The following is a 15,558-nucleotide window of genomic DNA, read 5'->3' on the forward strand; positions in this document are numbered from 1 at the left end:
TGCAGGCTGTCTGATCCAGACCCGCCTGGTGCCAACATGTCCCGTGACAGGTGTTAAAGCACAACACGTGTAAACCATGTACACACCAGCAGCTGCTCATGTGCAGCCACGTGAGGGGTGGGAGGAGGTGCGGGGGGAGGGGGGTGTGGTGGGGAGGTGTGCGGGGGGGGAGGAGGTGCAGGGGGAGGGGGTGTGGTGGGGAGGTGTGCGGGGGGGGGGAGGTGCGGGGGAGGGGGTGTGGTGGGGAGGTGTGTGGGGGGGGAGGTGCGGGGGAGGGGGTGTGGTGGGGAGGTGTGCGGGGGGGAGGTGCAGGGGGAGGGGGTGTGGTGGGGAGGTGGTGGGGGGGAGGGGAGGTGCGGGGGAGTGGGTTGTGGTGGGGAGGTGCGGGGGGGGGAGGTGCGGGGGGAGGGGGGTATGGTGGGAGGTGTGCGGGGGAGGGGGAGGTGCAGGGGGAGGGTGTGGGTGGGGAGGTGTGCGGGGGGGGAGGAGGTGCGGGGGGGGGTTGGGAGGTGTGCGGGGGGGGAGGAGGTGCGGGGGAGGGGGGTGTGGTGGGGAGGTGTGCGGGGGGGGAGGAGGTGTGGGGGGAGGGGGGTGTGGTGGGGAGGTGTGCGGGGGGGGAGGAGGTGCGGGGGGAGGGGGGTTGTGGTGGGGAGGTGTGCGGGGGGGGAGGAGGTGTGGGGGGGGTTGGGGAGGTGTGCGGGGGGGGGAGGAGGTGCGGGGGGAGGGGGAGGTGCGGGGGGAGGGGGTGTGGTGGGGAGGTGTGTGGTGGGAGGTGCGGGGGGAGGGGCTGTGGTGGGGAGGTGTGCGGGGGGGGGAGGAGGTGTGGGGGGAGGGGTGTGGTGGGGAGGTGTGCGGGGGGGGGAGTGTTGGGGGAGGAGTGGTGAGGGAGCTGTGGGGAAGGGGGAGGTACGGGGGAGGGGTGATGGGGAGGGGTAAGGGAGGGGTGGGACGGAGGCATGAGGGAGGGGGGAGGACACGGCTGGTATCTGAGATGCCCTGAAATCCAACCTCTCGTCCTAAGTGTTGACAAGGAAGCGCTTCCCTGGCCTCTTCTCTGGCACCAAGGGGACGGGGAGGGGGACGGGAGGGGTCTGGTGCAGGCGCAGCAAACTGCCTTTGGGGACCCCCGGGCCATGGGGGTGCCGCTGTGAAAGCCCCCGTCTGTGCACACAGGAGCTGGCCACGGTGCAGACGGACGGACGGACAGGCCACAGCGCGGCCTCGGAGAGGCAGGGAGGGAGGAGGCGGCCAATGGGAATGGGGGGTCTCTAAGCCGGTCTTTTCCTCATAACGGCCGAGACCCCTCAGTTCCGGACCAAACAGCTCAGACGGACGCTCGTCATCGGACCCGGACCCCGGTGAGCCCGGCCCCACCGGTCCTTCCTCAGCCTCGTCCCCCTCAGCACCGCCACCCCGTCCCCCTCCGGGACCCTCCGCTCTGGCCCAAGTGCTCCCCACCCCCCAGCCCAGGCCACGGCCGCCCCCGCCCGCCCCCGCCCGCCCCCGCCTACCTTTCACCAGCACCTTGGGCACCTTGGTGTGGCTGGCGCAGAAGGCGCTGTACAGCTTGAAGCGGTCGGCGTAGTACAGGAAGGAGCCCCCGAGGGAGAAGAGCACCTTCTGGATTTGACAGAAAAGCCTGGTCAGTTCCCGTGCCACCCTGTCCAGCCTCCCCTCAGCACCGCCACCCCGTCCCCCTCAGCACCGCCACCCCCTCCCCCTCAGCACCGCCACCCCGTCCCCCTCAGCACCACCACCCCGTCCCCCTCAGCACCGCCACCCCGTCCCCCTCAGCACCACCACCCCCTCCCCTCAGCACCACCACCCCGTCCCCCTCAGCACCGCCACCCCGTCCCCCTCAGCACCGCCACCCCCTCCCCCTCAGCACCGCCACCCCGTCCCCCTCAGCACTGCCACCCCGTCCCCCTCAGCACCGCCACCCCGTCCCCCTCAGCACCGCCACCCCGTCCAGCCTCCCCCTCAGCACCGCCACCCCGTCCCCCTCAGCACCGCCACCCCCTCCCCCTCAGCACCGCCACCCCATCCCCCTCAGCACCGCCACCCCCTCCCCCTCAGCACCGCCACCCCGTCCCCCTCAGCACCGCCACCCCTCCCCCTCAGCACCGCCACCCCGTCCCCCTCAGCACCGCCACCCCGTCCAGCCTCCCCTCAGCACCACCCCGTCCCCCTCAACACCACCACCCCCTCCCCCTCAGCACCGCCACCCCCTCCCCCTCAGCACCACCACCCAGTCCAGCCTCCCCCTCAGCTGCTGAAACTGGCCCCTAAGCACGTGGGCTCCACACTTGGGTGACGGGTTTTGGGTTTGGCCTTTTCAGTAATTATAATGTGGATGCCGGTTTTCTCGGCCAGTGTTACTTGTGTTTTTAAAATGTGTTTCTATTTATTTCAGAGAGGAAGGAAGAGGGAGAGAAGCATCGATGAGAAAGTCATCGATCGGCTGCCTCCTGCACGCCCCACACTGGGGATCGAGCCCACAACCTGGGCCTGAGCCCTGACCAGGTATGGAAGCGAGTGTGGTTCATGGGTCGATGCCAATCCCCGAGCCACTCGGCCGGGCAGCCGGTGACTGAAGGGCCGGTGCGGTGTGGGTGTGGGGTGTGGGTGGGGGGTGTGGGGTGTGGGTGTGTGGTGTGTGCAGTGTGGGTGTGGGGTGTGGGGTGTGGGTGAGGGTGTGGGGTGTGGGGTGCGGTGTGAGGTGTGAAGTATGGTGTGGGGTGTGGGGTGTGAATGAGAAGCCGGGGCGTTCGGAAAAGGCAGACTGAGCCTCCTCACCAGCTCCTGCAGGCCGATAAAGGCTGCTTCTGGTGGAGCGAATGAACATAGCAAGAATTGGGACAGACCGGCTGCTTAGGAACCCACGTGAAGGGCAGGTGAGGCCCGGCGTGGTCTCCTTCTGCTTCCCGCCTCCTCCTCCCCAGGCCGCCCCGCCCCCCCTTTCTTGCCCCCGTCTCCTGCCCCCCTACCCCGCCTGAGGCCTGGGCAGCTTTCCCCTCCGAGGACCCACTGACCTTGAACTGATCGACCCTCTCGAGCTTTTCCAAATCTGGGACGAGCCTCACTCCATCTTCCAGAGTTTTCAGGAATTCCACTTGAAACTCCACCATCTCGGTCAGATTCCCAAAGAGCACGTCAAGCTGGGAAAGAGAAGGCGTTTTTAACCGAGAGCGTCTTCCTCGTTGGTGCTCAGAGGACTGGCTTCCGACGTCAGCATCTGCTGTGGCTCCTCGGGACAGAGACCGTGGTCCCCCAGGGCGGGCCTTCCTCCCGCTGCAGTGGCCTGACCTTCCTCCCGCTGCAGTGGCCTGACCTTCCTCCCACTGCAGTGACCTGACCTTCCTCCGGTGCAGTGACCTGACCTTCCTCCCGCTGCAGTGGCCTGACCTTCCTCCCGGACCTGATCTTCCTCCCGCTGCAGTGACCTGACCTTCCTCCCGGACCTGACCTTCCTCCCACTGCAGTGACCTGACCTTCCTCCTACTGCAGTGACCTGACCTTCCTCCCGCTGCAGTGGCCTGACCTTCCTCCCGCTGCAGTGACCTGACCTTCCTCCCGGTGCAGTGGCCTGACCTTCCTCCCGCTGCAGTGGCCTGACCTTCCTCCCACTGCAGTGACCTGACCTTCCTCCCGCTGCAGTGGCCTGACCTTCCTCCCGCTGCAGTGACCTGACCTTCCTCCCGCTGCAGTGGCCTGACCTTCCTCCCACTGCAGTGACCTGACCTTCCTCCCGGTGCAGTGGCCTGACTTCCTCCCACCTGCGTGACGTGACCTGCCTTCCTCCGGGCGTGACCGTGACCTCCTCCCGGACCTGACCTTCCTCCCGCTGCAGTGACCTGACCTTCCTCCCGCTGCAGTGGCCTGACCTTCCTCCCGCTGCAGTGACCTGACCTTCCTCCGGTGCAGTGACCTGACCTTCCTCCCGGGTCTGACCTTCCTCCCGCTGCAGTGGCCTGACCTTCCTCCCGCTGCAGTGACCTGACCTTCCTCCCACTGCAGTGACCTGACCTTCCTCCCACTGCAGTGACCTTCCTCCCGGTGCAGTGGACTGACCTTCCTCCCGCTGCAGTGACCTTCCTCCGGTGCAGTGACTGACCTTCCTCCCACTGCAGTGACCTGACCTTCTCCCGCTGCAGTGACCTGACCTTCCTCCCGCTGCAGTGACCTGACCTTCCTCCCACTGCAGTGACCTGACCTTCCTCCCGGGTCTGACCTTCCTCCCGCTGCAGTGGCCTGACCTTCCTCCCGCTGCAGTGGCCTGACCTTCCTCCCGGTGCAGTGACCTGACCTTCCTCCCGGGTCTGACCTTCCTCCCACTGCAGTGACCTGACCTTCCACCCACTGCAGTGACCTTCCTCCCGGTGCAGTGGCCTGACCTTCCTCCCGCTGCAGTGGCCTGACCTTCCTCCCGGTGCAGTGACCTGACCTTCCTCCTACTGCAGTGACCTGACCTTCCTCCCGCTGCAGTGACCTGACCTTCCTCCCGCTGCAGTGACCTGACCTTCCTCCCACTGCAGTGACCTTCCTCCCGGTGCAGTGGCCTGACCTTCCTCCGGTGCAGTGACCTGACCTCCTCCCAGTGCAGTGACCTGACCTTCCTCCCGCTGCAGTGACCTGACCTTCCTCCCGCTGCAGTGACCTTCCTCCCGCTGCAGTGGCCTGACCTTCCTCCGGTGCAGTGACCTGACCTTCCTCCCAGTGCAGTGACCTGACCTTCCTCCCGCTGCAGTGACCTGACCTTCCTCCCGCTGCAGTGACCTGACCTTCCTCCCACTGCAGTGACCTTCCTCCCGGTGCAGTGGACTGACCTTCCTCCCGCTGCAGTGACCTTCCTCCAGCTGCAGTGACCTGACCTTCCTCCCGCTGCAGTGACCTGACCTTCCTCCCGCTGCAGTGACCTTCCTCCCGGTGCAGTGGACTGACCTTCCTCCCGCTGCAGTGACCTTCCTCCCGGTGCAGTGACCTGACCTTCCTCCCGCTGCAGTGACCTGACCTTCCTCCCGCTGCAGTGACCTGACCTTCCTCCCACTGCAGTGACCTTCCTCCCGGTGCAGTGGACTGACCTTCCTCCCGCTGCAGTGACCTTCCTCCCAGTGCAGTGGACTGACCTTCCTCCCGCTGCAGTGACCTGACCTTCCTCCCGGTGCAGTGACCTGACCTTCCTCCCGCTGCAGTGACCTGACCTTCCTCCTGCTGCAGTGACCTGACCTTCCTCCCACTGCAGTGACCTTCCTCCCGGTGCAGTGGACTGACCTTCCTCCCGCTGCAGTGACCTTCCTCTCAGTGCAGTGGACTGACCTTCCTCCCGCTGCAGTGACCTGACCTTCCTCCCGCTGCAGTGACCTGACCTTCCTCCCGGACCTGACCTTCCTCCCGCTGCAGTGGCCTGACCTTCTTCCCGCTGCAGTGACCTGACCTTCCTCCCGCTGCAGTGACCTGACCTTCCTCCCACTGCAGTGACCTTCCTCCCGGTGCAGTGGACTGACCTTCCTCCCGCTGCAGTGACCTTCCTCTCAGTGCAGTGGACTGACCTTCCTCCCGCTGCAGTGACCTTCCTCTCAGTGCAGTGACCTGACCTTCCTCCCACTGCAGTGACCTGACCTTCCTCCCGCTGCAGTGACCTGACCTTCCTCCCGCTGCAGTGGACTGACCTTCCTCCCGCTGCAGTGACCTGACCTTCCTCCCGCTGCAGTGACCTGACCTTCCTCCCGGACCTGACCTTCCTCCCGGTGCAGTGACCTGACCTTCCTCCCGCTGCAGTGACCTTCCTCCCGCTGCAGTGACCTGACCTTCCTCCCACTGCAGTGACCTGACCTTCCTCCCACTGCAGTGACCTGACCTTCCTCCCGCTGCAGTGGACTGACCTTCCTCCCGCTGCAGTGACCTGACCTTCCTCCCGCTGCAGTGACCTGACCTTCCTCCCGGACCTGACCTTCCTCCCGGTGCAGTGACCTGACCTTCCTCCGGTGCAGTGGACTGACCTTCCTCCCACTGCAGTGACCTGACCTTCCTCCCGGTGCAGTGGCCTGACCTTCCTCCCACTGCAGTGACCTGACCTTCCTCCCGCTGCAGTGACCTGACCTTCCTCCCGGTGCAGTGACCTTCCTCCCACTGCAGTGACCTGACCTTCCTCCCGCTGCAGTGACCTGACCTTCCTCCCGCTGCAGTGACCTGACCTTCCTCCCGGTGCAGTGACCTTCCTCCCACTGCAGTGACCTGACCTTCCTCCCGCTGCAGTGACCTGACCTTCCTCCCGCTGCAGTGGCCTGACCTTCCTCCCACTGCAGTGACCTGACCTTCCTCCCGCTGCAGTGACCTGACCTTCCTCCGCTGCAGTGACCTGACCTTCCTCCGGTGCAGTGGCCTGACCTTCCTCCCGGGTCTGACCTTCCTCCCGCTGCAGTGACCTGACCTTCCTCCCGCTGCAGTGGCCTGACCTTCCTCCCGCTGCAGTGACCTGACCTTCCTCCCACTGCAGTGACCTTCCTCCGGTGCAGTGACCTGACCTTCCTCCCGCTGCAGTGGCCTGACCTTCCTCCTGCTGCAGTGACCTGACCTTCCTCCAGGTGCAGTGGCCTGACCTTCCTCCTGCTGCAGTGACCTGACCTTCCTCCAGGTGCAGTGGACTGACCTTCCTCCCGCTGCAGTGGCCTGACCTTCCTCCCGCTGCAGTGACCTGACCTTCCTCCCGCTGCAGTGACCTGACCTTCCTCCGGTGCAGTGACCTGACCTTCCTCCGGTGCAGTGACCTGACCTTCCTCCGGTGCAGTGACCTGACCTTCCTCCCGCTGCAGTGACCTGACCTTCCTCCGGTGCAGTGACCTGACCTTCCTCCGGTGCAGTGACCTGACCTTCCTCCGGTGCAGTGGCCTGACCTTCCTCCCGCTGCAGTGACCTTCCTCCCGCTGCAGTGGCCTGACCTTCCTCCCGCTGCAGTGACCTGACCTTCCTCCCGCTGCAGTGGCCTGACCTTTCGGCCAGTCACGGGTCTGAGATCCATGACCCTGCTCGCGCCCTCCCCGCCAGCCGAGCGGCCCCCGTACCTCATCCTGGGTGAGAAAGGTCTCCTTCTGCAGGGGCCGCAGGTATCGCTCCATGAGGCAGTTGAGATCCTGAGGGTGAAGAAGGTCTCGTTAACGGGTCTGAATGGCCACAAAGATCCCAGAGGGGAAACCCGGTTCTGCCCCAGACGCCTGGTCCAGCGCTCAGGCCACGAAGGTGCTGATTAAAGGAGCGTCCGGCTTTGCAGCCACGTGGCTCCGGCCCGCCCCAGCTGCCCGGGCGGCGGCTGTAACAGGAAAGGGAAGGGTGACACGTGAACGGGCTGTGTTCTAATAAAACTTTATTAGTAAAAGCAGGCAGAGGGCTGGTCTGGGCCCAATGCCGCAATTGGCTGACCCTTGACTTAAAGATTAAAACAGCCCTGGCCAGTTTGGCTTCGTGGATAGAGCATCAGCCTGCAGACCAAAGGGTCCCGGGTTCGATTCCAATCCAGGGCATGTACCTTGGCAGCAGGCTCCTCCCTGGCCTGGGCCCTGGTTGGGCAGGAAGTAACCAATCATGGTGCTTCTCTCACATCCATGTTTCTCTCTGTCTCTCCCTCTCCCTCCCACTCCCTCTAAAACCAGTGGGAAAATATCCTCGGAGGAGGATTAACAAGGAAATAAAGACACAGATCCGTGAAGACAGATCATGCCGTTGTCACGCGTAAGTAACTCTAACTGCATTCTGTGTAGGAACATGTAATTATCGCAGTTACAGGAACTGCTGGAAATGCTGTCATTACACATATGGTAAGAGAACTGAACGTTGAGAACCAGTAGTAACAGAGAACGGAGCTGAGCCCTTCCTGAGACTCAGGTGAGCGTCTGAAGATACATTTTCCCAAAACTGAATCCCACTGTCGTACCAGCTCAGCAGCGCTCACGGCTCAAAGGTCAAAGGTCCGCACGTGCCTCACCACCAGCCGGGCGGACAGGGAGGGACACAGGCCGGCTACAGCTGTGAGTGCTCGCAGCACAGAGGGTCTTTGTGTATTTTACTTACTGATAGGGGTCGGTGCACAGCACTCATGCACTGGGGGAAGGGGGCGGGGGTCCCTCAGCCCGGCCTGTGCCCTCTCGCAGTCCGGGACCCCTGGGGGATGTCCGGCTGCCGACTTAGGCCGCCCCCACCGGCAGTCAGACATCCCCCAGGGGTCCTCAGTGCTGCCACGGAGGCAGAGAGGCCCCGTCACTGCCGCTGAGCTCGCCAGCCGTGAGCCCGGCTTCTGGCTGAGCCGTGTCCCTGTGGGAGCGCACTGACCACCAGGGCCAGCTCCTGCGTTGAGTCTTCCCCCTGGTGGTCAGTGAGCATCATAGCAACCAGTCATTCCACTCTTCTGTCAATTTGCATATTAGGATTTCATTACATAGGGTGATTGTGTAGTTTCCATGGGAACAGCGGTAAGGACTGCTGTGCCCCCTAAACCTCAAAGGAAACCTTCACGCCTGGGATAAAGGCCGCGCGCGGTCCGTGGGGAGGCCGAGGGCTCCTCGGCCAGGCCCGGCTTTCGGTCTGTGAGCCGTGGACACGGCGGGGGAAGCGGCGGACGGGGTCCGGGGGGGCACCCACCTTCACGTAGGTGCGCTCCGTCTCCAGCAGCTCGCAGATGACCTTCCGCAGCTTGTCGGCGTCCGTGAGCTGCCGCGCGGCTGGCTGCGGCCCGCCGGGGTCCATGTCGCCTCGCGGACTGCGGCAGGACACCGCGCCCTGTTCCGTGCTCTCCAGAGCGCAGGCAGGGAGCAGGCGGGTGAGGGCCGGGCACGCAGAGCGGCCCGCCCGCCCTCTGTCCCTCCCGTGTCCCCTCCCCCACACCCCCCCACACTGCCCGCCCGGGCGATCGGTGGGCGGTCAGGGCGTCAGGCCGCTAAGACTCCAGCTTCTCCGGCTGCGGAAACGGCCCCCCCACCAGGGCCGTGACACCCGGGACCCCCGTCTCCACGGGTCAGACTGGGTTCCCAGCCCTGTGACCCTCCCCGCGCCCAGCGCTGCCTCCAGACTGACCAACCAGAGCCTCTGGGGCCGCCCGCAAGCCACGCGTCTTAAAGCGCTCCGGGCCCCGGCCGGCGAGGCTCAGGGATGGAGCATCGTCCCAGACACCAAAGGTCCCGGGTTCGATTCCCGGCCAGGGCACAGGCCCAGGTGTCAGGCTCGATCCCCAGGGTGGGGCGTGCAGGAGGCAGGTGGTCAATGACTCTCTCATCATCGATGTTTCGCTCTCCCTCTCCCTCCCTCCCTCTGAAATCAGTAACACTGAGTTGTGGCCAGAGGACATCCGATTCCATCCCCATCCGGCCTTCCCCACAGAGCCCAGCCAAGGCCATGACCTCGGATGCAGACGCCAGCACGGCCGTCCCCGCCCAGCACTGAGGCCACCTGGCGTCCTGGCCACCCCCACCCGGACGGAAGCTGCCCTGCGGCCTCTGCACACCTCCGCCCCCAGCCCACGTCCCAGGAGGGGACGGCACACAGTAGGGCCACAGCAGTGAGGGCAGAGGGACGAGCGGTCAGTCCCTGGAAACGGGCGGCTCTCCGGGGTCCAGAGCTGTCCTGTGGGGAGGGAGACCACCGCAGGGACACGGGCAGAACTCGGGGCGGGAGGAAGCGGGGCGCGGGAGGAAGTGGGGGGCGGGAGGAAGTGGGGCGCGGGAGGAAGTGGGGGGGCGGGAGGAAGTGGGGCGCGGGAGGAAGTGGGGCGCGGGAGGAAGTGGGGCGGAGGAAGTGGGGCGCGGGAGGAAGTGGGGGCGCGGGAGGAGGGAGGAAGTGGGGGGCGGGAGGAAGTGGGGCGCGGGAGGAAGTGGGGCGCGGGAGGAAGTGGGGGGCGGGAGGAAGTGGGGCGCGGGAGGAAGTGGGGCGCGGGAGGAAGTGGGGGGCGGGAGGAAGTGGGGGGCGGGAGGAAGTGGGGCGCGGGAGGCAGTGGGGGGCGGGAGGAAGTGGGGCGCGGGAGGAAGTGGGGCGGCGGGAGGAAGTGGGGCGGGAGAAGTGGGGCGCGGAGGAAGTGGGGCGCGGGAGGAAGTGGGCGCGGGAGGAAGTGGGGCGCGGGAGGAAGTGGGGGGGCGGGAGGAAGTGGGGCGCGGGAGGAAGTGGGGCGCGGGAGGAAGTGGGGGCGCGGGAGGAAGTGGGGGCGCGGGAGGAAGTGGGGGCGGGAGGAAGGTGGGGGCGCGGGAGGAAGTGGGGCGCGGGAGGAAGTGGGGGGCGGGAGGAAGTGGGGCGCGGGAGGAAGTGGGGCGCGGGAGGAAGTGGGGCGCGGGAGGAAGTGGGGGGCGGGAGGAAGTGGGGCGCGGGAGGAAGTGGGGCGCGGGAGGAAGTGGGGCGCGGGAGGAAGTGGGGCGCGGGAGGAAGCGGGGGGCGGGAGGAAGTGGGGCGCAGGAGGCGCCATGTCCCCGGAGCTCGCTGTCCCCGATGAGACGGCGCACAAAGGGACCGCCCGCTCACTGCCCGCTGCCCGGCTGGACGCGGCCACAGGCCACCACCGCCCCCATGAGCTCAGATCTAAAACGGGCCCTTTGAGTCTCCCCGGGTGCCCCCCACAGCTCAGGGGTGACCCACAAATCACAGCATCTCCGAGGCCGCCAGCCTGCGCGCCCTCCCGCCCGGGGCCGGGGCCTCCGCTGGGCGGGCGGACGAAGGAGGGACGAGGACCAGGTGACGTGTGTCCACCGGACGTTCCTGGGGGTCCGAGCTCGGACACAGCCGGGGAGGCTCCGCTGACCCTGACCCCTCGCTTCCCCGCAGAGGCCAGCCTGTCCCGGCCCAGGTGGGGGCACAGACCCTCTCCCCCCAAACCCTGGCACCGCGGACCCAGGGCTTCCCCTCCTCCTCCTCCTCCATCTCCTCCTCCTCCATCTGGAGCCGCACCGGCCCCTCCCGGCCCCTCCGCTGGAGGAGGGAATCAGCCCAGAGAAAAAGCCATCCCTGCCCTTCAGAGAGAAAGGCTCCAGGTGAGGGTCCCAAATTCACCTCCACCGGGAGCTGGCGCCCCCGCCCCCCGCCCCCCTCCCCACACCCCACACCCCACACACACTCCTCGAACCCAGGCCCCGGGCACCAAGCAAGGACGGAGCCGCGGAGCACCCCCCAACCCCGTGCTCACTGGGCGGTGGGGCGGATGGACAGCGCCCTGGACAGTCCCCGGTGCAGCCCCGACGGGCGCCTCCCCCCCCAACACCCGCAGCCCCACCCGCCCGCTCAGCCCCGCGCCCGCGCCCCAGGCCCTGCTCCCTGAACGCTCCAGCCCAGCCCGCGCTCCCCGCTCCCTGCCCGCTCCCCGCCCCGCGCCCCGCCCGCGCCCCGCGCCCATGGAGACGCCCGTCCCGGCGCTTCCCACAGGAGGGGACCAGCAGGCAGGGTCACCGGGAGGTCATGCTTGGATGGCACAGCTCGCACCCTGCACCCCGCACCCCGCACCCGCAAAGTGCAGAGGGAGGTCCGGGCGGCAAACCTGGAGCAAAGCTGAGCCGCTTCCCGATGCTCTTCTCCCTCCTCTCCTCTCCGCGTGGACCTGGATCAGCTGACCGCCCGCCCGCCCGCCCGCCCGCCCCCAGCAGGGACAGCTCCACCTGGAGGACCCCCTCCCCCTCCCTTCTCCCCTCCCCCTCAGCCCCCTCCGCTCCCCCCGCCCACCGCCCAGCAGGAGCAGCACCACAGGCGCTGACAGCCTGTTTTCCTATTTCCCTGCGAACCCCATTGTCAGCAAAGCCCTTCCTGAGGCTTCAGGATGGGATCAAAGAGCAGAGGGCTTCCAGAATGAAATGTCCCATTTCCCCAGCCCGCTCGCTAAACGGAAACCAAATCACCGCTGGGGGCAGGGGGACCCTGCAGACACAGCCTCCGCTCCTCACATCCTCCAGGGGCAGGACCCCGTCAGAGGGAAGGGGGCGCTCACAGAGGGAGGAGGAACCACCCATCTCCACCCCACCCCTACCCTTACCCCCACGCCCCACCCCACCCCAATCCCCACCCCACCCCTACCCTTACCCCCACCCCCCACCCCACCCCAATCCCCACCCCACCTCTACCCTTACCCTCACCCCCACCCTACCCCCTTACCCCCACCCCCTTATCCCCACCCCCTCATCCCCACCCCCACTCCCACCTCCCCCCCAGGACCTGACACTCTGGAGCCGCCCCACTGGCAGCTCACAAAGAGCTGCCTGCTCAGCCCCAAGAGGCCGCCTGGAACAAAAGCTGTGATTTCTAAAAAAAATGGAAAACATAAAATTCCAACACATTCTCTCTGTCCTGCCCAGTAACTCTCAGAGGTAGGCAAGGCGGGGCAGATGGGGGACGTCTGTAATCATGTCAACAATAAAAATAAAATAAAGAATAAAATCTTATAAATTAAGTTTGTAATGTTACTGTATGTAACACAATATACAGATGACATATTAAAGAATTGTACAGCTAGCCGAAACCGGTTTGGCTCAATGGATAGAACGTCGGCTTGGGGACTGAAGGGTCCCCGGTTCGATTCCGGTCAAGGGCATGTACCTTGGTTGCGGGCATATCCCCAGTAGGGGGTGTGCAAGAGGCAGCTGATCGATGATTCTCTCTCATCGATGTTTCTAACTATCTCTCTCCCTTCCTCTCTGTACAAAATCAATAAAATATTTTTTAAAATAAATAAAGAAAGAATTGTACAGCTAAAGCCTGTTATTTTGTTGACCAATATAACCACAATAAAGTCAAAAAAAATTAAAAACATGAAATTCCAGCACACCTTCTCTTTATCCTGCCCAATATCCCTTAAGACAATTAATTTAGGAAAAAACAGCAAAAAATATTAAACCAACAGCTGTCACATAGTTAGCCAGGATTAAAAACGATGGTTTTCATTTATAGGTTTACTAGAGGCCCCGTGCACGAAAAATTCAGGCACTCGGGGGGCGGGGTCCCCTCAGCCCAGCCTGGGCCCCCTCGGGGGATGGCCACCTGCTGGCTTAGGCCCACTCCCCCGGGGATGAGGCCTAAGCGGGCAGTCAGACATCCCTCTGGCAGCCTGGAGCCCTCAGAGATGTCAGACTGCCCCCGGGAGCCGCCTAAGCCGCGGTTAGACACCCTTAGTGCCCCCAGGAGGTGGGAGAGCTCCCGCCACCACTGCTGCGCTCTCAGCCATCAGCCCGGCTGTGGCTGAGCAGAGCTCCCCTGGTGGTCAGTGTGTCGTAGCCACCAGTCATTCCTGGTCATTTCATAGTTAGGATCAATTTGCATAGTACCCTTTAATTATACAGGATTGGTTTCTATTATTTATTCATTTCTACACCCAACCTGCTGCGTTCAAGATCACCCTTCCATACTTGGGCAGCCTCATACACAAAAGTTTTCGCTTTATTCTCAAGAAAAATTGTACACTGATATGAGACGCATCAAACAACTATTTAAGCCTAATCGAGAGAGGTGAGCTGTGCTCGCGCTGTTTAAATCATAAAATAAGACCTGGAAAGCTTAGGCCTCGGGAAGAGAGTTGGGCACTCACTGAGCCTCGTCACAATGGGCTCTCAGCCCGCTGTTAGCGGTTCCTTCCCTCTCAGAAACCCAGCTTTTCCTGCGGACCACAGCCATCCCGCCAGAGGGCAGTTTGGAAAAGCAGGGAACACACCAGGCCTGGTTTGGCACCTCAGAGCTGTGTGAGCTCCAGCAAGTTGCTTAACTCTCTGTTCCAATACTGTCCTCTATAAGCAGAGGAATAGTGTATTGGGCAGCCTCATACACAAAAGTTTTCACTTTATTCTCAAGAAAATAAAGTGAGCTTTATTTTCGGGCACTGGGGGGAGGAGCTGAGCTACCAGGGAACAGTGCCCCCACATACAAGTACTCATCTCGGTTACCATTTGTTTCTTAGCTGGAGGCCTGATGCACGAAGCTCGTGCGAGAGCAGCCTTCCCTCCCTGGCTGCAGGCGCCCGGACCGGCTTCCCTCTGGCACCAGGACCCGGGCGTCAGCCAGAGGGCTGTCTGGAAGGACGTCCAGTCTGATTAGCATATTACGCTTTTATTATTTAGATACTTTAATGAATTTTAGATAGAGAGGAAGGGAGAAGGGGAGAGAGAGAGAAACATCCATGATGAGAGAATCATGGATGGGCTGCCTCCTGCACGCTCCACACTGGGGTTCGAGCCCACCACCCAGGCCTGGGTCCTGACTGGGAATCGAACCATGACCTCTCCGTCCATGAGCCAACACTCACCCCACGGGGCCACACAAGCCGGCTCCTTACTTATTAGTAACACACAGTAAAACTCTTCGGCTCCGTGTAAAGCTTTTGCTTCCAAATGTCCTAGCGAGAAGCTTCATTCACAAAAGGCGACTTTAGATACGGAGCTTGGGTGGCAAAACAACCAAATAAAGACAAACTCTGAATAAACACGAGCTGAGGAGTGAGGATCCACGGCGCCCGGCCGGGGGAAAGGAGTAAGAACGGTCCCATCAGAGCCTCAGCCCTGAGACGGCGCCCACCCCAGGCACACCTGAGCCTCCGCAGGGAGCCGGACAGCGGCGGTCCCACCTCCGGCCGGAGTCCGCGTCTCAGCACCTCCTGCACAGAGCCGCGGAGTCAGACAGACAGACGGGCCTCTTCCTTCCTGCTCCCCGGCCCCATGACTCACGGCATCTAAACGGAAATGGCCCCAGGACCCACCGGGAAGGCACGGGCGCCGACGGGAGCTCAGGCCCACGTCAGAACGGGCTCTCGGCGAAGGCGCCGGGCAGGAAGCAGACGCGCTCGCACCCACGCTGGAAAGCCAGAGCTCGCCGGGTTCTTCTCAACAACAAAATAACGGCATAAACACCTTCAAAATGCCTCCTCTCACACGGAAATGGCTGTTTCTCTAGAGAGCGACTGGCCCTCCCCAAGTAGAAGCACAAGTAAAGGAAGGGCCAGGGCTTAATCTGCAGCAAATTCCTTTTTCATAAAATACTGAGGCCCAATGCACGGCGTTCACGCAAGGAGCTCAGCCCTGGCTTCTCCGGAAGGTCGTCCGGAAGGATGTTCGGCTGTCCGGTCTAATTAGCATATTACGCTTTTATTATTATAGATTTTTAGAAGTTTTTATAGAAAGAGAGATAGAAACATCCATATTGAGAGAGAATCATGGATCGGCTGCCTCCTGCACGCTCCCAACTGGGGATCAAGCCTGCAACCCAGGCCTGTGCCCTTGGCCGGAATCGAACCCGGGACCCTTCAGTCTGCAACTGCCGCTCTATCCACTGAGCCAAGCTGGCCAGGGCAACAAAATCTTATTTGCTCTTCCAGGAGAAGGGAGCTTTAAGTGAAATGCATATCCTATTCATCTGTTTTATTAACAGTCAACCACGAACGCCTCTCAGTCTGAAAATATTAAACTTATAAATCTTAAAACTACTTTATTACTTATTTAGTTATTTTTAGCATGAGTGACTAATAGCAGCATGTTAGAAATACCAACCCTTTCTTATTTTTATTTTTTAAAATACGTTTTTATTGATTTCAGAGAGGGGAAAAGAAACATCCATGATGAGAGA

General features: G+C 63.0%; 1 protein-coding gene across 6 annotated transcripts in view; it reads right to left on the reverse strand.

Moving 5' to 3' along the window:
* The window catches only part of TIAM1 (TIAM Rac1 associated GEF 1), a 130,312-nt gene that overhangs the window by 10,989 nt on the left and 103,765 nt on the right, over positions 1–15,558 (reverse strand). For all 6 annotated transcript variants that reach the window (XM_045578374.1, XM_036429072.2, XM_036429070.2 and 3 more), the window contains 4 exons: positions 8,632–8,781; positions 7,062–7,130; positions 3,033–3,158; positions 1,512–1,620 (listed from right to left, as the gene is read on the reverse strand). In XM_045578374.1, the coding sequence (XP_045434330.1) occupies positions 1,512–1,620; positions 3,033–3,158; positions 7,062–7,130; positions 8,632–8,781 (454 nt within the window). The remainder of the gene's footprint in view (positions 1–1,511; positions 1,621–3,032; positions 3,159–7,061; positions 7,131–8,631; positions 8,782–15,558) is intronic.

The sequence above is a fragment of the Pipistrellus kuhlii genome, unplaced genomic scaffold (genome assembly GCF_014108245.1).
Source record: "Pipistrellus kuhlii isolate mPipKuh1 unplaced genomic scaffold, mPipKuh1.p scaffold_m20_p_99, whole genome shotgun sequence".
NCBI lineage: Eukaryota > Metazoa > Chordata > Mammalia > Chiroptera > Vespertilionidae > Pipistrellus > Pipistrellus kuhlii.